Raw genomic sequence first — 27684 nt, 5'->3', positions numbered from 1 at the left:
TGTGTGTGTGTGTGTGTGTGTGTTTGTGTGTATATATATATATATATATATATATTTTATACAAGTGGATCATAGAAATAAAATTAAAGCAAATGACCTCTTTAAATAGCAATCAATTTGTGTCAGAATTGACTGTTTAAGTCTAGTGTAATGTAAGGTACACATACTTTTCTCAGTGTTCAAATCTGTGTGCTGCTTATAAACTTGCCTGAGGTGTGAAAACGACCTGTGTTGTCGCCTAACAAGAAATGTTTAACTCCGTCAACAGCTAGTTTGTGCTTTATGGCGATCCTCCTTTTTAATCAGGAAGTTGTTTCCTCTGGTCTTTGGGCACATAAAAGCAATGTGCTTCTAGTTTGCTTTCCTTAAATTGTTGCCTCTCCCAAATCATATGCGTCAGTGGGGTTTGGCTAACATACCGTTGGAGCCGCTCTTGGTTTGTGAAACAGTCATAGGAAATCCACAGACCTGCTCATTCTCTTTACTTGGACACAAGAAAGGTTTAACTCAGTCAACAGCTAGTTTGTGCTTTATGGCGAGCCTCCTTTTTAATCAGGAAGTTGTTTCCTCTGGTCTTTGGGCACATAAAAACAATGTGCTTCTAGTTTGCTTTCCTTAAATTGTTGCCTCTCCCAATTCATATGCGTCAGTGGGGTTTGGCTAACATACCGTTGGACCCGCTCTTGGTTTGTGAAACAGTCCAAAGAAATCCACAAACCTGCTCATTCTCTTTACTTAGACCCTCCAGACATTATTCTCAGCTCCGTGTTAGCGCCTGTGAAGGAGGCTTAATGAAACGTGAGCCACAACAAACTGTCCCTGACGTCATACACGTCTGTGTTCACAGCAGATGGTGAAGTGCTTGTGTGTTTATAGAAATTTCCTCTCTGAGAGTAATTATGGCACTTCGATGGTGTTACATTTTGAAGACACGTCCTCTCAATCCTTTGAAAGGAAAACTTGAAATCGCATCATATGACCCCTTTAAAACAGGTTACTGGTATGATGTTGTGGAAACAATCACATTAGAGCTTTAGTCACCCCTTTATTCCGTCAATAATTCATGCATGTGGTTGCTCATTCTTTGATTGGTCATGTTTGGTCGAAACTCCACTTCCATTGTTATTGTTACAGAGGTCTTCTGTGGAACTTGAACTTCTATGTCAGTTTAAAGGAACATTCCACTATTTTTGAAAATAGGCTCATTTTCCAACTCCCCTAGAGTTAAACAGTTGAGTTTTACAGTTTTCGAATCCATTCAGCCGATCTCCGGGTCTGGCGGTAGCACTTTTAGCTGTAGCTTAGCATAGATCATTGAATCTGATTAGACCGTTAGCATCTCGCTCAAAAATGACCAAAGAGTTTCGATATTTTTCCAATTTAAAACTTGATCGTGTACCATGACCGACGGAAAATGAGAAGTTGTGATTTTCTAGGCTGATATGGCTAGGAACTATATTGCTGCCGTACCATGGGTTCAGCAGGTGCAATGATATTACGCAGGGCCTGAAAATAGTCCCCAGCTAGGTAACTTCCAACATAGGCTAACTTCCGCCAACATAAGCAATGGTTATGTTGGAAGTTACCTAGCTGGGGCCTATTTTCAGGCGCTGCGTAATATTGTGCCTGCTGCACCCATGGTAAGGCAGCAAAGTTCCTTGATTATTACGCCGGAATGAGAGTATAGTTCCTTGCCAGTGGCAGGGACTGAGGGACTCGTCAGAGTAGAAGATAAGCTCAATGCACCAAAATATTGAGTTAGCCTTAATGAAAACCCAGTCCAGAGCATTCAGAACCTCAGACTGGGCAGAAGGTTCACCTTCCAACAGGACAATGACCCTAAGCACACAGCAAGAGTGGCTTATAGACAACTCTGTGAATGTCCTTGAGTGGCCCAGCCAGAGCCTGAGCTTGAACCCAATCAAATAATTCTGGAGAAACTTGAAAATGTGCATTTTCTCCCATCCAACCTGACAGAGCTTGAGAGGTGAAGAGGTGAGGAGAAGAATGGCAGATAATTGCCAAATTATGATGATCAAAGCTTGTCGCATCAAACAAAAAAAAGACTTGAGACTGTAAAGGTGCTTCAGCTAAATATTTAGTTAAGGTATGAATACTTATGCAATGTACTTATTTGAGTTTTTTTGTAATAAATTTATGAAGTTGTGACAATTCTGTTTTTGCTTTGTCAGTATGGTGTATGGAGTGTAGATTGATGTGGAAAAAAAGTAATTTAAAGCAGTTTAACATAAGGCAGCAACATAACAAAATGTGAATAAATGAATAGGGTATGAATACTTTCGCAAGGCACTGTATGTGTATTTTAGATATGTACTGTATGATCTGCATCGTTTTCTATATTTCTCTCAGGTGTTGGTGCTGCCACTTCAGGTAAGCTCACCTTTATGGTTGGTGGGCCAGAGGAGGAGTTCAATGCCGCCAAGGAGCTTCTGAGCTGTATGGGTGCTAATGTGGTGTACTGTGGCCAAGTTGGCACCGGACAGGTATAAACAGGATGTCTTTAAGAATATAGTGCCATTCTTAGAAAGGTTCTGATTTATTTCTGGTCATAATCTCTCTATTCCTTTTTTGTAGGCAGCTAAAATCTGCAACAATATGCTGTTGGCCATTGGGATGATTGGAACAGCGGAGACCATGAATTTGGGAATCAGGTGCAGGGCACAGTTGAATTACTTAAAGAAACAGTTCACCCAACAATGAAAATTTGCTAAAAGAGTTACTCACCCTCAGGCCATCTAAGATGTAGATGAGTTTTTCTCATCAGAAGAGATTTGGAGAAATGTAGCATCACTTGCTCACCAATGGGTGCCGTCAGAATGAGAGTCCAAACAATTAATAAAAACAGCACAATAATTTACAAGTAATCCGCATGACGCCAGTCCATTAATTAATGTCTTGTAAAGTGAAAAGCTGCGTGTTCGTAAGAAACAAGTCCATTATTAAAGCGTTTTAACTCTAAACTGTCACTTCTGGCCAAAATACGAGTACATTTTTCCAAATCTGTTCTGATGAAGAAACAAACTCATCTACATCTTGGATGGCCTAGGTGAAATAAATTTTCAGCAAAAACTATGGTACAGATGATTAAATGATATAGCTGTCTTGGTACATTTACTTTTTCTACAGATTGTATTATTTTCTACTTTTTACAGATTAGGACTTGACCCGAAACTTCTGGCGAAGATCTTGAACATGAGCTCTGGCCGCTGCTGGTCGAGTGACACATACAACCCTGTCCCGGGAGTGATGGAGGGAGTGCCCTCAGCAAACAACTACCAGGGTGGCTTCGGAACTACACTAATGGCCAAGGTGTGCTTTGTCTTTACATTTGTTTCTACCATTCTACCATGGTCTTCCTCTAGGCCATTATTATAATTATTATAGAAGCATGTTATATAGATTAAGAATGAATTACTAACACAATGGTAAACTAATAACCTAAATAGTTGATTAGTGAAGTCTAGTCTATTTTTCCACTTTTTATACTGGTGGTCAAACATTTGGAATAAAGAGTTATGTTTTTGAGATCTTTTTTTTTTTTTTTCTCAAAAACTACAATAAAAACGGTGGTAATGTTATTTATCTTTTTTATTTTTTTTACAATGTGAATATATTTTCCTGTGATGGCAAAGCTGAAATTTAAATTTGAATATGCTGATTTCCTGCTCAATAAACATTTATTATTATATACTGCTATCACTGATACATTCCTACACAATCAAAGACACCAGTGCCGTTGGGCTCTCTGGCCCATCAGATTTACCGTATGATGTGCGCACGCGGCTACGCCAGCAAAGACTTCTCATCTGTCTTCCAGTTCCTTCGAGAAGAGGAGGGCCAGTAGAAGGCAACACTCTGCCCCTTCCGTAGCCTTAGCCAGCACTGCCTGCCTTTCACACGACCTGACATGCAAAAATTTGACCCAACTATGTGATTTCATTGGCATGCATGTGCTGGGTGGGAGCCATACATGAGTGAGTGAATGAATACATATGTAAATTGGATGATTAGTGGGAAAGATGTGTGTTTATTTTGTTAGTGTGTGTAGCATTTGAGGCTGTGAGTTTCTGTTGTAATCATGTTACTTTTGTGAGCCCACTCGTGTACAATTGGTAATCCACCAATCAGTTGATGAGATGCTGTGAATTTAATGTTTGTTCTGATTTTTTTTCTTGCCTTCGTTGCTGTTCTGCAGGCTAACGAAAGATTAAAAATGTATCATTTCATTCTCACCAACCACAAACACGCAAGACTCAGATCAGCCGTTACACACCATTTCTTTTCAAATGTACAGTTTTAGTTTTTGTGTCCTTCATGTATCTGTTGAGTCAAATTTGCTGTTAATGGTGTTGAATCTACATGCTGTATTCATGTTAAACACCTGGAAATTAAAGCAGGCAATATCTGTATCTTTGATGTTAGGACTGTGGCGTGTTGATACACGTTTATATAACACTTATTCAATTGTACATATTAATCCTGGAAAATGAAGTGGTATTGTCAGGGTACTAAGCCAGGTTTACAATCGTATAGGTAATCCTGATGAATGCGGCTAACCAGTTAACAATGATGCAACACAGCACATATTTTTACCTGGTCTCCTCCCTCTTTCCAAGGTCACACAGTGGAATGTTTTTTGATGCTTCTTTATGAAGCCTCACCTTGAATTCAGTGGCACGTAACATGCACAATAAACAGGAGTCATCTACAAATCTTTTACGCATCAAGGAAATTGTTATATTTTAGTTTCATGTTCTCATTGTTAGATGGGAGGGGATAATTCGCCCACAAATAATAATTCTGTCTTTATTTACACTTATGTTGTCCAAACCTGTTTTTTCTTGTAGAACACAAAAGATCTTTTGAAGAAAGTTTTGAAGTGGTTTTTATCTGTACAATGCAAGTCGATGTGGATCAAAACAACATTAGACCCCAATGACTTTAATTGAATGGACAAAAAACACAAAATATGTGATCCTGGACCACAAAACCAGTCTTAAGTTGCACGGGTATATTTGTAGCAATAACCCAAAATACACTGTATGGGTCAAAATTATCCATTTTTATTTTATGCCAAAAATCATTAGGATATTAAATAAAGATCATGTTCCATGAAGCTATTTTGTAAATTTCCAACCGTAAATATATCAAAACTTCATTTTTGATTAGTAATATGCATTGTTAAGAACTTCATTTGGACAACTGTAAAGGCGATTTTCTCAATATTTTCATTTTTTGGAACCCTCAGATTCCAGATTTTCAAATAGTTGGATCTCTGCCAAATATTGTACTATCCTAACAAACCATACATCAATGGAAAGTTTATTTATTCAGCTTTCAGACGTTGTATAAATCTCAATTTCAAAAAATTGACCCTTATGATTGGTTTTGTGGTCCAGGGTCACATATCTTATTGGATTCATTTGAAAGAAGAAAGTCATATACACTTAGGATGGCTTGAGGGTTAGTAAATCATGGGGTAATTTGGGTGAACTATCCCTTTAAAAGCTTTGAAATACATGGGTAAAATTGTAATGTACGCGGCAAATCATATTTTGTGGTCCAGGGTCACATATCATCTTTTGTATTCTAAAGAAGAAATGCACACTCGTTTGGAATGGCATGAGGGTGAGAAGATGCTAACAGATATTTCAAGATTAGGAACCCTTTAAAAATTATTTTCAAGCAATCATAAATCTGTAATTTCATCTGTTTGTGTGCCCCAGCTTGCTTCGGTCACAGTTCCATGAAGCTAATGATACAGTCAAGATACATATCGTGAGGAACGTGATCAGGTTTGTCTTCATGACCTTCACTTCTCACTTTCTCGCTATTTTCCTTTCCCCCGATTTCTCCCCTCAGAACTTTGCATTGCTCCTTCATCTTCTCTCATTGTCTTTCGCCTCTTCTTGTCACACTCACTTTTGCTCTCCTGGTTTCCAAAACGAGGGAAAAAGCAGTCAGCGGTATGTTTCTGATCTACTCACCAAAGAGCCACAGAGAAGCCATAATGCTAGAGGTCACATGATCACAGGACAAACCCATAAAAAGTCCATTAAGCATGGAGGCCTAAGTGCTGTGTTGTTATCTAGTTGGCAGGTCTTACAAACAGAGGACCATGGGGTAGTTAGACTTCAGACACCCCAAAACCCGGAATCCCATTCCGGTTTCACCCATTTAAAGCATCACGTTCTCTGGTCCCTCTGGTCATTGAGAAAAAATCTTTTCTCAGAGGTAAAGATTTTCTAGACCGAAAATTGTCCTTTTTATTCTGTGTATTCGTTCTAAAATTCTGTGTATTCTAGTTTCTAAAACTATCCAACGGATGGGAACTCTTATATGTTACATCTGTGTGATCTCTGCGTAATTTAACATCGTTAAGTTTGCGCATTCTTTATGTAATTGTAATTATATTGTAATTTTACACGATTTTTCTTCAGCAGGTCGTTTCAGACAAACACTTGGGTAACAAGTTCACTTTTTTCCCCCAGGTTATTATTTCTGAAATTATCAATTGCTAAAATAGACAAGACATCCTATTCAAAGTAAATCTCTTGCTGCGTCTTGCTCCGTGATCTACGAGTTAACTCTCTCAAATTCTATTTAATTAATTGTTTGATTTTATTTGATTTTTCATTTGACAGAAATAAGAACAGTAAGTTTAATGTTTTATTTAATTGTATGGACCTTGACACGAGCACCAGGTGTGGTCGAAATAGGATATGTGTCCTACTACTTGGATTTTGAGTATGGTGTAATGTGGCTGTTAGGTTTAACTACTTGAAATACAGCATGCCATCTGAGACCTCACTATCTGGATTCCCAGAACAGACAGGTTTGATAACTTAGAAAATAGAAACACGATATAGATATTTATCTGAGAAGTCCGGTGTTTATTCTAAATAACTATGGGACCATCGATCCCACTCGTTGCGTTTATATTTATCCAAACAAGCTTATTTTATTATTTTCACACATTGTTTAATTAACAATAATTTATATAAATAATTTTACCTGTTAATTGAGTACTGAGACCAGAGAGTGAGACTGGGACTAAAAAACGGGGACCAAACTTTTGTTTAAAAAGAAAAATGTTTCAAAAATGTCTGTTAGAAAGTTCTTTCATTGATCATTTTCCCAACACTTTGTCTACAAAAACGTTTTATTTAGGATAATTAATATTTACGTCAGTGGAATTTAATTGTAGGCTATCTAGCCTGGACATTAAAAGAGTAAAATAAACAATATTTAGTCTTCGCTTTTCGCTGCAATGTTCATATATAACACACATAACAGAAACATAGTATTTCAGTCAAACTGTTTGGTTTCAGAGAAAGAGAATTATGCCTATGACGAATGTTTGGACTTTGAATCATGATGTGCCAATAAAACAATTTCTTCCACATTTTATAAAGGTAATGCGATCTTTGCTTAGATAAAACAGACAAAATAGATTATAAAAAATATATATATTCTCTTTTTAATGGTTGGGGTTAACATTTCATTTATTGTTGCATAATAAAGGTGGTTGGAGATATTTTATCAGCACTGAGAGTAAACGGAGCAATGATTCCACAATAACTCTACGAAAATACAGGACATCGCGTTTCTGCTTTAAACCATCGAAGTTGTGACATTTATGAAACATCTGCATTTATGTTAATACAGTTTTATTCCAATGCAACAATAACCTCCAGAAAAACGTAGTACTCCAAATTCATTTTCAACTATTTAGGCCTATCTGCGAATAATGTCAGAAAGGAGACATAGCCTTCAATATGATTTCATTTGAATTGTGTAAGCATAGGGTGAAGGCGATATATATACATTGTTCTCAAAGGCCTATTAGATTACTGAATTAATTCAATTTTTCGTGCATTACAAAGATTTTTAATAATTATTGATATTAATAGACTATTATATGTGCTCTGGTCATAAGCATTCCACAAGACCAATGCCGTTCAGAATATATATATATATATATTGTATGTGTGTGTGTGTGTAAATTTCTGAACATTTTAAAAGATGTTTACCCAAAACTGTGTCAAACAAAAAAAAAACGAATAAATCAATTGGAAAGTTATTATAACCATAGTAGTTTCAAACTACAATTTTATTTACATTTGCAAACAAAAGCAGGCTACATGTCCGCAATATCAAGTATGTGTCTGAAATGAAGTGCAGGTGACATTACCACGCGAGATCTAAAGCCTATACTGTGCAATTTTCTAACGTAACGCACAAAATAGGGTCTCAAGGCTTCGTGCCTCTCAAATATTTACTTCTATTAGCCTACATAGCCTACAGCAGCCCCTACAACTTTCTCTTCATTGGTTTTCGTGAGTGTATGTGGAAAACAAGATGAGTAAAACTGCCTCGTTCCGAATCTGAACCTGAAATTAAAATAATGTAAATTTGCACTCTATACATTTCACTGAGTTCCAGTCCTTTGCTCTGTTTTAGATCCAAGCTTCGCTCTATCTTTGTTGGTGGTTGAAACCGTTAGGCTACATAAAGTCTTATTTCAGTCCATTCAAATTACAGACACATTTACAGATTTTTTATTTTTTTTTGCTATCCACATATTTATTTAAAGTATCCTTAACATCATGATTAATATGCTCTGTGAATTTGTAAATGTAAAATAGCATACCTATATTAAATGGTCCACATTTGGCCTGCTCACAAGAGGGACTTAAGGGTTAAAGTAGTAGTCTAAAAACAGCACGACGGTTTAGTCAAATCTTGAGGAAACGGTTGATTTTTAATGTTGAGAAATGAAGTAGCCTAGGAACGGGCGCCTCTTTTATCTTCGAGATCAATTTAAAAATGCATTGAATCTTCTGGATAGTGCACCAACAATTCTGGCATCCGTCTGTTCACATGCTGACTTTGTGTTTTACACAGCTCGGCTGTTGTGAGAGGGTCGAACAACGCTGAACGTTAATAGCTCAAGAAACCTTAAAAAGATCAAATAGGGACTTGGCGCCTAACATGCCCGTGTTTGCAAGCCACCAGCGAGCTTATTTCCTGTGTAGCTGCTCTGCTGGATAGTGAGCCTATAGCCTACGAACGGCTGCCCCTCGCTAACTAAAAATGACATGATTCTTGAACAGCACTGTAGTTTATTAGTTTATCATTCCTCGGTGTGTGCATATAATAATAATAATAATAATAACAAACGTGATTTTGAATGAACCTATTATTTAAAATATTAAATTATCTCATCTTAAGTGGCTGACATTTATTCAATTATTCAACATTAAAGTGACAGTTTGTGAGCTATAGATAAGGGACGCGGTGTTTCTCAGATATTGGTCGAAATATTATTTTCTATTTTAAAGAATCATTCCAAAACTTGGATTATTATAATTATTAATTTAACTGCAATATGAAACTTACACATTTTGTGTTTGAATTGATTAGGCTGTATTTCATTAGAAATGAGAATTTTTGACCATGTATGTCATGGTGTAGCCTAAGCTACGTACGATATCCTCGTATATGCTACTCGTAGCCGCTCATCCCGTGTGCTACTTTCAGAACAATAAAACTGACTTGAAATAAGATTGAAATAAATGTAATTATTTTTTAATGCATCCTATTACATTTTTATACAATCACACTAAATACACTCCTACTAGATAAGAATATGTAGGCTATCTTTAAATAGCCCAACGTTTATAATTATTATTATTATACAAATAATACAGTCTAAATATTAGGTATCTTTACTCTAGCTTCTAGCTATAATTCCAGCAGTGCCAGACCTCTGTGCCAACACATCAGATAACCAAAGCTGTAATGAAAATACTGATCAAAAGACGTTCATGCTGAATCTGTGGCATCACAAGCAATACCTTTGTGCTCCTGCTTACAATGAACTCGGAGATGTGTGGTCGTTTCCTGCCAGACGCAACTTTCAACTTGACCTTGGCCTCCAGCCCTGTGTAACTCATATGTAAACGAGTATTGCCAAATCGTGGGCTGGATTTCTAGACGTATAGAGACGTATAAACTGGTGGTCATTTTCATAAAGTGTGATTTGTTATTTGACAATTTCATGGGCTCGAAATGGTCGATTGTATTACAGAGGCGGTTCACTGTAGCTGTGCAAAATTTTGTAGAGTAAAAAATACACAAAGAAAATAGCCACTTTAAGACTTTTTGGTTCCTTATTTAATTTTCACATCATCAAATGACTTGGAAGACAATAAAAAACAATGCTTTTCCCAAAAAATCAGCATGCTACTATGATGTAAGGTGAGTTTGAAACGCCACCAGATAAAAAAAAATGTCAAGCAGCCCGCGTTAGCTTTTTTATTACTGTTAATTGTTTTTAATAGTATATGAGAATATGATATTTACGAATGTTCAATAATCTTACAGATAACGGCTATAGGATATAGGAAGGTGCGTAATACTCGTCCCATTGCGCAAATGGAATGGCACTTGGTTTCCACTTAAGCATAAAGCTTATCGCCAGAATCTTTATAGCTATTTTTGACCAAATCCCTCCACGTTGTTTCAGTTCAGTGCAGTATGTTTGTCTTGCTAGATCGGCGTTATCTCCAGTTTAGACGTTTATCAGCCTCTTTGCATGTCACGTGCCTCCGCTCGTCCAATAATAGTTGGATCTTGACGCACACGGGACGCATGGGTATCTGTTACTCCACTGATCCACTGCTTCCCTTTCAGTCTTGGGGAATTCTAAAAGAGCTGGTAGGCTCCATGTAGGGCGTGCTATGACAGCGTCTTTACTCCTCCATTCCCGCTGGATTGACCCGGTGATGTTTCTCTATGACAACGGCTTGGATGATATGAGCAAAAACATGGAAGGATTTGTGGGAGGCAATTTCGCTGCTAACCAGTGCAGGAACCTTATTGCCCACCCGTCTTCTTTGGCCCCGAGCACAACCTACACGTCGAGTGAGGTGCCAGGATCGGGCATGGGGGAGCCTGTCAAACAATGCAGTCCGTGTTCAGCCGTACAGAATTCTCCCAGTGCTTCTTTGCCCTATGGATATTTTGGCGGCAGTTACTACCAGTGTAGGATGCCCAAGTCCTGCACGCAGCCCACCTCCTATGAGGAAAAATACATGGACACGTCTGTTTCTGGAGAGGAGTTCCCTTCTCGTGCTAAGGAATTTGCCTTCTACCAGGGTTACTCGTCTGGCCCTTACCAGCCTGTACCGAGTTATCTTGACATGCCAGTCGTACCTGCGCTTAGCACCCATGCGGAACCCAGACACGAGTCTCTTCTGCCGGTTGAAACGTACCAGCCCTGGGCAATCACGAACGGATGGAGCAGTCCGGTGTACTGCCCGAAAGATCAAACGCACTCAAACACCTTATGGAAATCGTCTATTCAAGGTAATAAAAAAAACAAAATCTGCTTTATTATCTGGGAAAAATATATCCCACGCACTATGGATTTAAGCAAAAATCGATGTGAACATAAAATTGATCTTTAGGCCTAATAGCAAGATTATATAATCATTTAAAGTGACATTACGCCGTGCATTTTGTATTCTCACTACTTCTCAAGATTGCAAATAGTTTTATGTTAATATTTTACTCGACGTTTGTATACTGCTTTAAAGACATTTCATTGTGTTTTTATTTTCTGGTTTATTATTTGACATTTCTGACATGAACATCTATTTTTTACTTACTAATTACGCATTTGCAACCAACCTTCTTTTGGTTTTGATCTGACCCCTAGATACTGTGTCGGGAGCCTGTACCGAGTTATCTTGACGTGCCAGTCGTACCTGCGCTGAGCACCCCTGTGGAACCCAGACACGAGTCTCTTCTGCCTGTTGAAACGTACCAGCCCTGGGCAATCACGAACGGATGGAGCAGTCCGATGTATTGCCCTAAAGACCAAACGCAGTCAAACAGCTTATGGAAATCGTCTATTCAAGGTAAAAAAAAAAAATGCTGTATTTCTGTTTTATTATCTGGGGGGGAAATAGCCAACGCACTAGGGATTTAGGCTAAACGAAAAATGTAGTGTGCGTAAAATTGACCTTTAGGCCTACGAATAGCAAGTGTTATTTAAAAACGAAGGGGCTTACTAGAAGTTCCTCGTCAAGTACAATTTTTATTCTCACCACTTTTCATGATTGCAAATAGTTTTTATGCTAATAGCCTATTTCGTTCGACGTTTAGGTGTTTTATTTGTTGCACTGCTTTGAAGACACATTGTGTTTTTATTTTCTAGTTTATTATTTGACATTTCTGGCATGAACATCTATTTTCATTACGCTTTGGCAACCAACCTTATTTTGGTTTTCTTCTGACCCCTAGATACTGTCTCGGGTACCGATGGAGCCTCAGTGCGTCGAGGGAGAAAGAAGCGGGGTACCTACACCAAGGTTCAATTGAAGGACCTAGAACGAGAATATGCCACAAATAAATTCATTACTAAGGACAAACGAAGAAGGATATCTGCTCACACAAACCTGACCGAGCGACAAGTGACCATCTGGTTTCAGAACAGGCGGGTGAAAGAGAAGAAAGTGGTCAACAAGTACAAGGGCATCAGTTAAGGTCTGAAAGAATTAAAAACTGAAATACCAAAGGGGTGTAAATGGAAGGACCTTCAACATTATTTATTCTGAAATCCATTCCATCATCTGTTCCACGTCAAGAAACTATGCGGAGATGCGCAGGAGGGAAAATGTATACTTTACATCCCTGTGTAGCTACATATTGCCAAGACACTGACACTAATAAAAGGCTAAGATACTGCTCAAGAACTGTGTACCCATGTTCACCACTTCATTTTTAATTCTTTTTAATCTTTAATGTAGGCCCTATTTGACAAAGACGTGGGAGCAATGTAAATTGAATTTTTTCAACAACAAAAAAAAAACAGTGAAGTAAACAGACAAAACCATGGCAATTCGTGTATTATTTTATATGTACACATCAAAAAACAACTGTACCTTTTTAGACTGGATTTGCATGCTATGCTAATTGTACACTGAATTTACCCCAAGCCGTGACAGATTTCTGTTTTGCCCTTTTCTTTTCTGTTTACCCCATACGCACGTTTGTAAATATAAAGTCGCTTCCAGGCACCTGCGAAATATAGTACAAATTCATTCATGTGTTACTGCAGAAAGTATGCAAATAAAACTCCCCATATTAAGCGATGTAGGCTAGGCTATTTCCATATTTGTATCTTTGTAGTTATTACGAATGTCAACATTCTGCCAAAATATTTAACACAAATGCATAAACAATACAAATGTTCATCGCAAATTATCAATTTCTTTTTAATGTTTTGATTTAATTCAATTTACAGTAAAGAATGAGTAAAATAGAACGATAGGCTACCAGCTGCTAAGAATGAGTGAATAATGGCTGTAATATTGTGTTGAGCCAAATCACAGATAAGTATTCTACAAGAACCCTTTTTCTTGAGCGTAACGGTGCTGCCATCTAGTGGCACATATACACTTAAAAATAAAGGTGCTTCACGATGCCATAGAAGAGCCTTTCTGTTTCACAAAAGGTTCTTTGTGGCGCCAACAAATGCATTTTCGAATGCATACTTGCGGTGTACATATACCAATTGCTCAAGTTAAATCCAAACCCAATGCCACTTAGACATCGGTTTTTAGTTATAAGAATACAATAAATACTCGCACCAGAAATTAAATGCAATCCTAATAAATAATCCAGATTATCACTTGGCTTTTTATTTTTGCATTTTCGAAATCAATTAAACCAACATTTTTAATCTAAAAAAATAAAATAAAATAAAAAAACTATATCAACAGTTATTTTTTGTACTGTATGTTTTTTTTATTTTTTTTATTTTTTACTTTTCATCAACTTGTGCTTGTTACAGAGCTGATACAAATGCATTTCAAATAAAATGATACATTTTAATCGTTACTGTTTCATTAACAATTGCCAGTTGACTCGGTTCTATTCTATACTATTCTACAAATGCATAAAATAACAAAACATATACATTTAGAGAAAAAAAAAACGTTTAGTAAACTAAAATTAAGGCGGGTTTAATAAATTAATGTTGTAGTATCAATATTGATACTACAACATTAATTTATTAAACCCGCCTTTTACCTACTTTACAGGCCTATTTAGATTATTATTTCAAGTCAAATGATGAACTGAATCAGACGAAAGCGTGCTATGAAAGTGTTTTAACATTAATTTTTGGCCTGTCTATTTTATCGCATTTATTCCCAGTGAAGGACACACAACGCCGTTCGTATCAACAGTTTTATTTTACTTTGTTTGCTTTCCATGCAGGTCCGCACTTCTGATAAATGTGGTCTCATGCAAAAATATACAGTTCAGCGTGGCATCACCAAACTTTAGCGAGCAAGTGCAAGGCAAAGGTTGGGTTTAGAGTCGCTCGTCGCTCCCCTCAATGTGTCGGAGATCAGAAAACCAAAAAGCAGTCATTTTTGGGAATATTGTTTTCTATATTTTTAATATTACATACAAACTCACCTACTAATAACACACTCAAAACGCACAAAGACACATGCCATGTCCAAACCTATATTTTCAAAGAGCCGGTCCCACTTTATATTTAGTGGCCTTAACTATGTACTTACATTTAAATTAATCATTTGGCACAATGCACTTATTGTGTACATACATGTTTTTACATTGTACTTCTATTTTTAAAAATACCTGCATGAAATTACATCTGTAATTAATTTCTGTAATTACATTTATAATTACACTGTTGACCCATTCCTTACACCTTAACCCACTCTTAAACCTACCCATACAACCAAACCTGTCCCTAACCTTAACCGTATACCACCTCAATAGCAGCAAAAGTGTTTTGCAATAATATGAACACAATAAGTACACTGTACTTATTTTTTGATGTAAGTACATAGTAGTTAATGCCACTTAATATAAAGTGGGACCCAAAGAGCCTTTATAATAAAGTTTCATCGTACGTCATTTCTATAAAAAAAAAAAAAATTTAAAGTGGGCCCTCAACTGCACTGCGTCAAAATGCAGCAAAAAGACAATCTAGGCCTATTAAATGCACCAAAGCGTATAAGGCCACTCGACAGTAATATCACATTTTCACATCAAAATTAAATTGTCGTTTCTTTTCTTAATCACAAACAAATGTCTTCTATAAAAGCAAATTAAAAGCGGACTATATTCGATGAATGCATTCTTTTTGAAATATAGACTCTTGCTACGATCAAGATTTAAAATGATTTTCATTTACAATCATAATAATAATACGTTTCTAGACGTCATTAAACGCGTAAAAGAATAGGCTATATATAATTCAGTTTTTCCAAATGAAAGATCTTTGCTATTTAAATAAGTCTAAATTTGTTTAAATTAATGGAATTAAAATGATTGTGGACTTAATTGCACGCCAAATAGAATTATGCTTGCAGCTTTATCGCTTTTACGACAACTGAACGCTTTACAATTTTAGATAGCCTACTTGGGTTCAGTTTGGGAGAGAAAAAATCCAAAGACAGCTTTTCAAAGTGGATTGAAAAAATCCTCGAACACAGAACAAATTTCATTTGTTCTTAGTAGTATGAAGTGATGACAAATTGGCTTGGACTGTACCAATTACTGTGCTTCTCAAGAAAGAAGTGCTAACTTGATCCAGTGCGAAAAGTTATCGGTCCTTTGCCCAATTCATTCCCTAATTCGGGTGAGTCGAAAATAATACTAAAGAAAATGCCAAAGTTTCGTGCAATATTTCAATAGGCTAACTCGTGGAAATTCTTAAACCTCATCCGGGGCGCTGTTTGGGCTATTTGCAAACTACCACTTACAAAGTGGTGACCCTCACCCTTCCCCGAACTTGAGATCTTGTTCTCAAACTCTTAAACATGCCAGAACTCAATGTAAAGTTTAATCTGTTTATTTGTAGTCATATGGTGCCAGCCAGTTCAGTAACGCTACAGTGAATGCCATCTTCTATTATAACATATAATTGTAATAATAAAAATAATACAGACCAAACATGCATGATAACCTTCTATCTACACGTGCATTCGATCTTATGGTCTTAAACCTGGAAGATGTGCTAAAAGCATCACTTTCACCCGATACAACGCATGGGCCGTTGTCTCTCGTTAATATACTGTTATCCGTGACTTCAGGTCTCATTGAAGTTCACGAATTCCAAGTAGGTGGCGTCTCATGATCACTCTCCGACGGCCATGGCTTGTCTGAGCTGACAATGGCTGGAGGAAGATACCAAGAACACCATAAAACCACGTCTGTCCTGGACTGGTTTTAGTTTTCATTGCCTCTCAGCGCAAGATTACTCATTAAAAGCCCTAATATTGACAATATTGATAAAGGAAATTTAAACCAATCTCCCAAACAGCTCGTTTTCGTTGTTGAACATGGCAGCCGTTAATTGGGACTATTTTATTGAATATTCTTTTTTTGAGCAATCTTCTTTTTTTATATTCTCTCTTTTTTCTTCTTCATAAATGTTAGCATTTAGGAATTTCGTTTTCGTTGTTGAACATGGCAGCCGTTAATTGGGACTATTTTATTGAATATTCTTTTTTTGAGCAATCTTCTTTTTTTATATTCTCTTTTTTCTTTCTTCATAAATGTTAGCATTTAGGAATTGTCGGCCATTGTTCATGGTTTAATCCAAAGGAATTCTGCGGGGGGCACAGTCCAAGTTAAAACTTTATGGGCCTCAACTGTGTTTTCAAGCCGCTTCACTTCATGACTCCAGTGCCCAACCCGGGCAAATTCTGCCTTTTGTCTTGCCTAACTACATACATTAAAAGATTTTTGGCGAGCGAAAACAAGTTTTAGCAATTTTGCACATGAGAATGTAAATTTACCCTTATGGTAACTGTATTTTTTAATGAACACTGTATGTGAGGGGGGGAAAAACATAACCTACGATGCATGTTTGACGCAAATGGTGCTCCAAACAAGAGAGGCTTGTTGAAAGTCATGAAAGAAGTGCACTATATTCATATTCTGTAATTAATTAAATGAGTTTGTAGTCATACTAACATTACAACACATATTAATACTAAAACTACCCAAATCGTATATTTACGCAATTATAATATAGCTCATTTGTAAGCGCCTTTTGTAAAATTCATTATTATTTTGAGCTTTAACATTTATTTGTGTGACTACACTTCAAACTGTGGTTTTGTGTTTTATTTTAACACACAGGCAAACAACGTTTTCAAACAAAACTATGAGTAAAAGTGTAGGCTACTACATTCCTATGCCAACTGGTCGAAGGGTATTCCACGTTTAAAATATTTCTGAACTGATTATCGTGAAAGAAAACCAAATATATGAAGCCAGAAACTTAATTCGATTTCAATTCCAACACACGGGAATAACATTACGTTCGAGAGTTTATTAGCCTACATGCAACTATCAATTAACAAAGAGCATCACTTGCGAATTCAAATTGTAAGTATACATCACTGCGAAAGTGCCTCTTATGTTTCTTCCTGTCAGCTTTATTTTGAAGACTGTAGACAACAGCGAGAAAAAGGATAGAGAGTTACAGCGACACGAGATGTCTGTGACTTAATAGAACGAATCCATAAACATCAGAAGCCCTGGGTACTAAGGCGCGTTGGCTGTTAAGCATGCGGATGGGTTTCTCTCCAGCAATCCAAAGTGTCAACATAACCAACTGTGGTCCACTACAAGCACACGTTCATCAATGAAAAGTATCGCTCACTCCTCGACTTGAACATTTGCACATGCTGGCATACAATATTCTAAGAGGTACATGTCAATTTCTGCCCTTGGTCACATGACTGGCGCTCTCTGGAATGGATGGAGATGGATCTCCACGTCAGCTCACGTCTCAAAATTTCTACTCGGCGGATCTGCTTCAAAGCCACTGAAGCTGAAGCAGTCCTGTACTACGATGCGAGGCAGTACTATGGTTGTGGCGTGCCCAACCAAATGTCATGATGGATTTTGATGAGCGAGTACCCGTTGGGTCTAACATGTATTTGCCCGGCTGTACTTATTACGTGTCTGGAACGGAATTTTCCAGCCTTCCTCCTTTTCTGCCCCAGACCCCGTCTTCGTGCCCCATGACATACTCATACTCCACGTCCAGTTTGCCACAAGTTCAGAGCGTTAGAGAGGTATCTTTCAGGGACTATGCCATTGACACGTCCACTAAGTGGCACTCCAGGGGCAATCTGCCACACTGCTACGCGACCGAAGACATGGTGCACAGGGACTGCCTGGCCAATCCTGGAACTCTGGGGGACATGTTATCGAAAAACAACTCGGTTCTTTACCACTCCAACACGAGCCACACGGCCAACATGTATGGCAGCGTAGGGAGGAACGGAGTACTTCCCCAAGCATTTGACCAGTTTTTCGAGACCTCCTACGGGAACGTAGAAAATCAGCCGAGCGAGCACCCGGTGGACAGAGCAGCCAGCAAGGCGCCTCCACCCGCGGAAAGAGGCAGCGATAGCTGTCGGGGAGCAGATGAGACGGAGCGCTGTGAAGAGACGAGCAGCCCAGAGCCATCTTCCGGTAACAACGAAGAGAAATTCAGCGGCAGCAGTAGTACGTATTAAAGCAGTTGTGTGAGAAAGTTTCTGATGTAACGTGCTGTTGTTAAAGGTTTTATAAGCTGTTTTATACGCATATAAGGTTTATAGAGGGCCCTGTATATTTACCCTAACAAAACTTTGTTATAAACGCAAGATCACGTGCTTGAAATTGAAATTGGCCGTGAATGATAGGCCATTTCCCTTTGAGTCTTCAAAAGTATGCATTCCAGCCTTCATTACATGTTTGGACTTTTTGTTAATGCAGAGTTATTTGAGATAATTGAAATCCTTCGCTTATTTATCGCCTCTGAATGCATGTTGTACAACAGGGAATTTAAAGAGCATTTTTCTTAGGGATTGATATGGAGTTTCTGGTAAATATCAACTGATACATCTTTTCAGTTTTTCTTACGCGGCTATTTTTTTTTCTCTTTTGTGGTGAAGTTATGCATATGAAATATTAGTCTCCATTATAAGTTATTCATTATCAAACGACCCTGGACGAGTGTGTTGTTGCAAAACTTGATATTTCATTCATTTAAGGGCTAATTGTATAATGTGTTATTACTGATTTATCGTTTAATTAATTAATTACATTTAGATAACAGCAACAGTTTATGCATAATTTTGGAAAACGGCAATCGGGTGTATTAAGTTGTCTCTGCTGTATTAATTGAATGAGATTGTATATGATTTCTATGCAATTATATACAGTTACATGTCAAATATATTTAAAGTCTTCTTTAAATTTCAGATGGACAGAAAACACGGAAAAAGAGGTGTCCTTACACAAAATATCAGATCAGAGAGCTGGAGAGAGAATTTTTCTTCAGTGTTTACATCAACAAAGAAAAAAGGCTACAGCTTTCCAGAATGCTCAACCTCACCGACCGCCAAGTCAAAATATGGTTTCAAAACAGAAGAATGAAAGAAAAAAAAATAAACAGAGACCGTTTGCAGTATTACACCACGAACCCTTTGCTTTAGATTGCCCATTGCTGAGAAATCATTTAGGCGAGATGGTTCATTTCAAGTTGGATGCACATTCCGGCTGCTGCGAGACGATATGTGACCTTCATTCCTCTGAGAGACTTTTTCATCGTGTAAACATACATTTATATTATCAGTAATCTCTACCTTTTGAAATTAAAATTATTGTTATTATTATTATTATTATTACTTGTATTGTAATTTGTTATTATTATTTTTCCATTCTACACAGACTATTCAGTTTACAGGGATTTTATTTTTGTTATTACTATTATCTGACCAAGATCTGTACTTTTCGCATATGTCATATAGCAGTGGCTATATTCTTGAAATCTATTATGGTGGAAAAAAAATGTTGGGGAGGGCGAGATATAAATACTAGTGGAAAAGAAGGTGGTTAATAATCTGTTAAATACAGTTCCTTAATTGTGGTTTATATCATTAGACTTTGTTTAATTGAATAACGCACATTTCTTGAATATAACCTAAGCTTATTGAGAACTAAATGCATCACGCGCGCTATATTCTCTGATACTTGAATTGTGTGGACTTAAAGTGTATATTTGATATTAGGTGTCTTTACTGCGCATTAGTAAAATCGGGTGACTTAACAAGTGTGTTCAGAAATATCCCCCCCACCCCCAAAAAAAAGAGAGAGAAATTTTTATTTATTTTGAACGGGACATTGGGCATTAAGGCAAAAGCAATAACAGCATGGGACACTGCTTGAGTCCTCTGAAACCCCGAACCTGAATTGTATTTTCTTTTAGATTTCTGTGTTTCTCCACCTTTTCTCTAAAACGCGTGAAACTATATATCGAGCTCATTCATGTTCATGATAATCTCTCATGTTTATAACATCTCCTCAGTGTTATATAAATCAGTCTCCTGAAATATCTTGTGTTTTCTCTCTTTTTCCTGGAGCAGGATCAAATGTTTGATGGATCTTGCGTTATATTGCCTCCACGCTTTTCTTTGATTCAAGGATCAAGTGTTTGCCGTTATTAATGCCTATAGTATCCATTACGGAAATGCCCAAAACATGGCTGTGTAGGTCTCCATGAATCAAATGGTCTTTCAACAAATGGTTTTATGTCGACCTTTCAGATAAGTCTTTATATTATATTGCTATTTTGAAGTGGCATGTAACATCTATACAAAATTTCTTGAGAATTAAACTCTTTTTTCTTGTTTTTCTTGAACATGGAAAAAAAAGACTCTTGTTAGGCTACTTCATATAATTTTACAGTTTCCCCTGTATCAATATAGCTATCGATGATCCACTGCGAGAGGATCAGAAATTGATATGGCTTATGCCACTCAGAAGTCTTATAAAAAGGTCGACCATAAGATAATAACGACTGTTTTACGTGATGACCCTGACGGTTTGCGCATCCTTTGAGGCTCGATGGAATTTCGCCCTAATTACTGCACTTCCCCCCGTTGCTGCAGCAACTCGATCATAAAACCCGTCTTAGTCTGGAGCATTTGTAGAATTGGAGTGAGGTGCCATAAACCGTCTGAGAACCAAGGTTATTAACTGTGACTAAGAGCTAGAAAACAACGGCTGGAACCACTGAAAGCTTGTGTTCACGGACTTTTCCGCCATCATTTGTCTCAGAGTCCCATCATGGCACCACGACTGGATTGCTCACTATTTTGCTCCTCCAACGATACATTTCTTGTCCACTGGGTGACGCACTTTAGATCAATGTCATTGCCGGGTATCTAAAATCCATGCTGCAACATGTTTACTTTGTGTACGGGCAAAGGACAACGTCTTCGAGAACTATACAAGGCACTGTTTCAGGTAAATAGCAAAGTTACCATTCAGAAATTTTAGTCAGCATTGCATTTATTTATTATATTTTTAGATGATAGCAGCATATTAATGCTCAAAACGTAGCCTGCAAGTAAAGTTTGTTTAATGATAAAAACCTCTTAATTTAAAAAGTAGTACCACTTGTAATCGTTTTATTAGTCTCAGAGTATTTGTTTGTTCCTGACAAATCGACCAGAGATTCATTTTAAAGAGTTTTTTTTTTTTAATAAATTGTAGGAAAATGGGAGCCAACATGTTTTGATTCTTGATGGCTTTGTCTATAAGTTACAGTTTTACAGTTATGCATTTTTGTATTATTCTAAAATGTTTTCTACGCCATAGAAAAATCTAAAAGTCTTTTGCAAATTGTTGTGATATGTCAAATGAAAAATCTAATTATAAAATGAATGGTATTTATTGGCTAATTAAAATTCATTTACTTTACAAACAATAGCTAGGCCTACCCGTCCTAAGCCCTTTTGATTTCTTAATGCAGAAAGTACAAATAAATGTATTCCAATGATTAAAATTCATCTGTCAAGCCGAAAAGATAAGCGTTCAAATAATAATACATTTTCAGTAACGGCCCGTTTTTCTTTTAACATACATTTCAGCTTGTGTGATAAAAGCTCGTCTTTTATGGTGACATTAGTAAAAGCTTCCACTAGATAGTGTGAATCAAAACATGATTATTGGAGCAAGGACAACTTGACTAGTAAGAAAATTAGGTTATGGCTACTTTGGTAGCCTTTTTTTTCTAGACCCGAGTCATCTAATTACTCTAGTTGTGCTATTAGGTCGATATTTAAAATTGCATGCTAATGCTCATATGCATTTGTTATTTTTATCATAAATATGTTAATTCCAGCTATAGGACGATTAATCCTATACGAACAAAGAAACAGGCCTATTTGTGGATATATTCTGTGAAGTATTTTTGACAGCGTAAAAACCGTTTCAAGGAAAGTTCAGAGGTAGAGCAATAAATGACCATTTACCACATCACATTAAGCCACATAGGCTGAAAAAAACTCAATAAAAAAAATCAAACCTGAGAGAGAAATTTGGAATTATATTTCATGTAATTAAATGCAAATCAAATGACAAATATATACAACGGCGGTCTCGACATCACACAGGCTGATTTTGAGATAAATTATAATATCTCCTGAACGCCAAAGGTAGGCATAGGTAAATTTAATCACATACAACAATTGTGTTAAAAATGCTATTGTTAAATAATTTAAATGTTATGAGATCGTGGTTAGATTTATCTATATATTTAAATATAATAGTTTTTAATTGATTTTTTACTATTAACCCGTAACTGAACGTTGTAATTATAAAGCTTATATAGGCCTATATGTAACTTTAAGTTTATCACATCTTTATTTTACAGAATGGAAATCAATATCCACCCAATAATGTGTTTCTGAAAAGCAGATTGAAAGCCGCCTCTCGTTTTGAACTTGAGTGTAGCAAATAAATAGTTTTGACCCACCGCATGCATGAAAACCAGAAGATCAGTCTGTAACTCACTGTTTATGTGCTTAAAGGGCTGTTGGGGCAATTACAGTGTATCATAAAGGTTTACTATTTTAGCACTTGATCTCCTTTTCGATACCTTGTTGCTTTTTGGTTTTATTTAGGCTACGTGGCTCAAAAGGCTTTGCGGCTAATCGGCAATGTCGGTATTAACAAAGTCAGTGGTCGTAAACATAATGCTGTTCCCGTTAAATTCTGGTTTTATTCGTTTATATTTTCAGAAATGACTGATCGGGTTTATGTAGATTTGACTTAAAAAAAATGTAGTTGCTTGAAAAAGACATGGGACACCAGGGTTACGTGCACACAAAGGGAGGAGTCACCGGTGCTCGTTGCAATTTAATTGGCTGTTAGCTCACACTGAGTTGTATAGTTATCAGTAATTATATTCAGCATGTTTTGCACAAGAAATGTCATCCAGAAAGGGCAATCTTCTTCCACCGTCAAATTATACCACAAAGATGTCATGCTCCGATAGTCCATCTGGAAATTCGTTTCTGGTAGACTCCTTGATCCACGGAAGGGCCGAGGGAAGTGGACACTACTACCAAAACAGCGGAGTCTACTTGCAGCCGACCTCCGAGTATTCTTATGGACTGTCTAACTGTGGCTATTTTTCTGGACTCAAACGGAACGAGAGCAATTCGCAAAATGTTGTCCCTACGTGTGGGCCATATCAAGGCATGGAAACATGGCTGGAGACGTCGAGGTCCTGTCGCACTGAACAGCCTAACAACCAAACCACCCCACGGTCGTTCTCGCCCACCATAAAAGAGGAAAACTCTTACTGCTTATACGAGTCTGAGAAGTGTCCAAAAGACACCATTACAGAGGACATATCGTACTCCCGGCTGACACCAAACTCATGTCCATCTAGCAACAATAACGGCTGTGTTCCGGTACCTGGTTACTTCCGTCTATCTCAGACATACACCACATCTGAAAGTTTTCCAGACAACCAGTCTGTATCGACTCATGCTGCTGCTCAACGCTCTACCCGATTTGACAGCTCTCTTCCAGCCATAGGAGCAGAAGCGAGCAGGGAAGAGAGCGACGAGCCTCCCACATGCGCACCATGTGCCCCGGCAAGAAACAAGGAGCTAAGGGGGTCCACTGGCACCGCTTCATCTCCAGAACCACCGGACAGTCCGGAGAAGGCGGCCACTGTTACTAAAGGTTAGTTTTGTTGTTGCCCCATCCAAAGGATTCGGACGTCCTTAGGGCGCGTAAAAACATTAACGCCTTTGCGCGCGCGATAAATATATGGAATTGTTTTTCTGATTTTTATTTAACTGCATGTAGTATTAAAGTAATATTTCGGATTTTATTTTAAACACCTCATAAAGCTTTAGCTTGGCCAGATTTGGCAGCACAATCATATGCGAGAATCTTCTATTTAAAAAAAAAATACATTTCTGAGGAGGTCCAGGACGCCCAAACCAATTTAGCTAAAGCCCTGATGTCTGTAGTCCTCTCTGTAATCCTTTACACATAACACAGCATTCCTTCGTGCCAAATGCAATGTAACCTGGCCATTTTTCGTTTGCAAAGCTCACGTTTTAATAATAGCAAAAAGACTTTAAAACATATTGTTCACAAGATCTCATTTAACAAATATCTTTTCAAAACTCTATGCAAACCTTCACATAGCAAAACATTAATTTGCGTCAAACGCAGTGCTGACAGATATAACGTGTGCTTTAGTTTCCCAAACATTTTGAAGTGATCACATAAAAATCGTAAAGCAAACAGGGCCTATTGCTCACGACCCTGCTATCCCCATTTTGTGTATGTCTTTCTCTCTCTCTATATATATATATATATATATATATATATTTAGCAAGCCTATTTTTCAGCTGTTTATGACCTCTTGGAAATGTAATAACATGATTTGGTTTATAAAATAAACCAAAAATATTATTTTGCTCTTCTTACAAGAAACGACCGATAAAGCGTCGCCAGTGCCTTTTTAAGGCGTTTGTTTTAACAAACAAAAATGGAATAATCAGAAAATAGACAAAAACGGAATTAATTAATCGCAACTCAATTCATAATATGAATATGGCTACACACGATAGTATCAGGTCATTTAATATTTTAAATTAAATGCTTATGTGAGAATGTATTTATGTGAATACTAATATTGTTGAACAGCAAGTGGAATTATTGTATGGATATTACAGGTTGTTAATAGCAATATTCATTTTGTAATTAAATAACATTCATTAGGCGTATATGGTCATTGCATCCCATAGTAAATTGTTGTGAAATGGGGGCTTGCATTTGGACATTTTGGACTAATATTGTCTCAAATTTTCAGCAGGAGATTCCAAAAGTGACAATACAGCTAACTGGCTGACGGCGAAGAGTGGCCGTAAGAAGCGTTGCCCCTACACCAAACATCAGACTCTAGAGCTAGAGAAAGAGTTCCTCTTCAACATGTACTTGACACGAGAGCGTCGCCTCGAGATCAGCCACAGCGTTCACCTCACGGACAGACAAGTCAAAATCTGGTTTCAGAACCGACGGATGAAGCTGAAGAAGATGAGTCGAGAAAACCGAATCCGAGAGTTGTCGGCCAACTTCAGTTTTACATGAAGCCTCCTCGCTTTATAGATCTCTGGCGCCCTCCTTCATCGGCTGCAGTGGTAGCCTACTTCAACCCTACAACAAACCGTCTCCGTAGGTGTGTGTGCATAGATGACTTGTGCAAGATACTATTGATAACTTATTGTGTGTCGTATACTGTTGACGTTTTTATCTGTTTATGTATAATTTTATTTGACAACTCAGTCGTCATAAGATGTCATGGTTATTTATAAACTGTCAAGAGTACTTCACTGTAAAAGCAAGAGAGGAAAATATAAGAATGCTGAAGGTGTTAATTGTACATAGCATTTAGACTATATTGTACATTTACTGTATATAACTGCGGTATTTGCATGTTGTAATAATAACTATTATGAAACCATTTAAAAATAATAACAATACGGTTCTTCCTAAGTACGACCTTGTCATGTATTTGCTGGAAAAAGTCCGGTTCTTAAAATGTAGAAACTTATAAACATGACGGGACTTCCTGTATTATTTTAACAGCAATCAAAGGTACCATCTTTTTTGGAAACAGAGTGCCAAAGAGATGGTCTCAGATGTAAATTAATTATTACATGGAAGAAAATAAATAAAGGCATGTACGTAAAAGTCATCTTATTTTTAAATACAACTATTGTAGTACAAAACACTCCTGTTTTTCTGAGCTTTCTTTATAACGGGGATTTTGGAGAAGCAATAACTTTGCTGACTGTAAAATGACATGATTTATATAATTCTCAACACAGTCAGTACTGGTCCCGTGAAGAGTCACACAGAAATTATTAATACAATCATTCCTATTACAATTCTATTCCTGTCAACATTCGGGTTCTATTTCTAATTTAATCTAATTTTAATTGAAGGGAGTATTCCATGAAAAGTCAACAATTTTTATGAGACAGCATTGGTAAGACCACAGCAATGTGGGCAAAACATTTATTGTAGGCCTACTTGTTTGCTTCTGCAGAAAATAAATAGATAAAAATACAGCGTTGCCTTCTTATACCTTCGCAAGCAAGAAACAAAGACAACTGCTAAGTGATTTAGGTAGTTTCATGTTGTTGGGCTCTATTTTACATCCCCACGACACGAAACTGTCTTAATTGCCTCGCAGTGAGAATCAGCACAACAACAAGACAAACATGTTGCGGCGAATTCTGAAAAGTGTTTACAGAAGTATATTGTATCTTGAAGAAAGACCAGCCATTCTCAGCAACATATGATATTTTAAGGACTTAATTTTAATGCACGAACTGCACTAGTGAGGTGAATTCTTTAGAGTTGTATAAAAAGTAAATGTTGGAGTGCAGGTGTAGATAGCAAGGCCTCGGTTACGATCAATGCACTTTGGCCAAAGCCGCGTGCGCATCTGAGAGCACGCCCACATTGCCGGATGCGTCTGCTGGGCCGGAGGAAAAAAACACAAAGGCTTTATTGGCCATATTCAGGCCAGACAGCCAAGTTACAACCTGAAGAAAAACAGAGTAATAGCCCCTGTTATAAACAAAGTCTGTTGAAGAGCCCAGAGATCCACTCTTCCGAGGACAAGATCACAGCAATGCTCATTGACCAGAGGGAGAAAAAGCTCTGGTCGTCCATGGTTGTCCTCTATTGTCAGTGTTTTCACTGCTAAGACTAAAAAAATGTCAGGATTAAATTTATAATTTATTTTCTATTAAAACAACACCGTATATACTCATACTTAACGTTACAATTACGTTGCTGATTTCCAAATACCATGCAAGATAGTGTTGAGATTCTGAATAACATAATGTCGTACAACCAGACGCTACGTTTATGCTTAAGTCTAACCACTGCAAATATACAAATGTATTTACAAACACAAATTTTTAATTATGAAGCATACAGTCACTATTTCACTGAACGTGTGGGATATTGCAAAAACAATTTTTTTTTGTCCTGTATTAGCTTATTCAAGAATACTAGAACAATTGAATATCATTTGTTCAATGATACTGAACATCAGTATCATTGATGTTACCCCAGTTAGTTTTCTTCACAGCTTAGTTCACGTTCAGATTTATTTGGACTTGTCTGCACATCACAGTGTGCTTTGCTGGGGAGCAGACTGAAGGTTTGAGCGCGTTGTTACTGAATGACTGGTCACTTAGCAGGTCATATCTCAAC

At 37.3% G+C, this 27684-nt stretch overlaps 4 protein-coding genes across 5 annotated transcripts in view; all 4 read left to right on the top strand.

Annotated features, from left to right (window-relative positions):
- Window positions 1-4744, top strand: part of LOC107684541 (3-hydroxyisobutyrate dehydrogenase, mitochondrial-like) — a 9706-nt gene extending 4962 nt beyond the window's left edge. The window contains exons 5-8 of the mRNA XM_016480818.1: window positions 2371-2504; window positions 2596-2672; window positions 3174-3331; window positions 3726-4744. Of these exons, the coding sequence (XP_016336304.1) occupies window positions 2371-2504; window positions 2596-2672; window positions 3174-3331; window positions 3726-3865 (509 nt within the window). The 3' untranslated portion in view covers window positions 3866-4744. The remainder of the gene's footprint in view (window positions 1-2370; window positions 2505-2595; window positions 2673-3173; window positions 3332-3725) is intronic.
- A 1371-nt stretch (window positions 4745-6115) lies between these two features.
- LOC107684536 (homeobox protein Hox-A13b-like) lies at window positions 6116-12903 on the top strand. The gene is made up of 3 exons (XM_016480815.1): window positions 6116-6255; window positions 10720-11394; window positions 12334-12903. Exons 2-3 carry the CDS (start codon window positions 10767-10769, stop codon window positions 12573-12575), a joined length of 870 nt encoding a protein of 289 aa, XP_016336301.1. The 5' UTR covers window positions 6116-6255; window positions 10720-10766; the 3' UTR covers window positions 12576-12903.
- A 4898-nt stretch (window positions 12904-17801) lies between these two features.
- hoxa11b (homeobox A11b) lies at window positions 17802-19632 on the top strand. The gene is made up of 2 exons (XM_016480816.1): window positions 17802-18600; window positions 19342-19632. The coding sequence occupies exons 1-2, from the start codon at window positions 17982-17984 to the stop codon at window positions 19572-19574; spliced, it is 852 nt and encodes a 283-aa protein (XP_016336302.1). The 5' UTR covers window positions 17802-17981; the 3' UTR covers window positions 19575-19632.
- Window positions 19633-23354: 3722 nt separating this feature from the next.
- LOC107684558 (homeobox protein Hox-A10b-like) lies at window positions 23355-26043 on the top strand. 2 transcript variants are annotated; one of them, XM_016480843.1, is made up of 2 exons: window positions 23355-24120; window positions 25268-26043. In XM_016480843.1, exons 1-2 carry the CDS (start codon window positions 23355-23357, stop codon window positions 25540-25542), a joined length of 1041 nt encoding a protein of 346 aa, XP_016336329.1. In that variant the 3' UTR covers window positions 25543-26043. The 2 variants fall into 2 exon arrangements, with proteins under 2 accessions (XP_016336329.1, XP_016336331.1); XM_016480845.1 differs by having other exon boundaries at window positions 23375-24120; window positions 25265-26043.
- The last annotated feature ends 1641 nt before the right edge of the window (window positions 26044-27684 follow it).

The sequence above is a fragment of the Sinocyclocheilus anshuiensis genome, unplaced genomic scaffold, assembly GCF_001515605.1.
Source record: "Sinocyclocheilus anshuiensis isolate Anshui unplaced genomic scaffold, SAMN03320099.WGS_v1.1 scaffold225, whole genome shotgun sequence".
Lineage (NCBI taxonomy): Eukaryota > Metazoa > Chordata > Actinopteri > Cypriniformes > Cyprinidae > Sinocyclocheilus > Sinocyclocheilus anshuiensis.
This window is presented reverse-complemented; position numbering and strand designations above follow the sequence as displayed.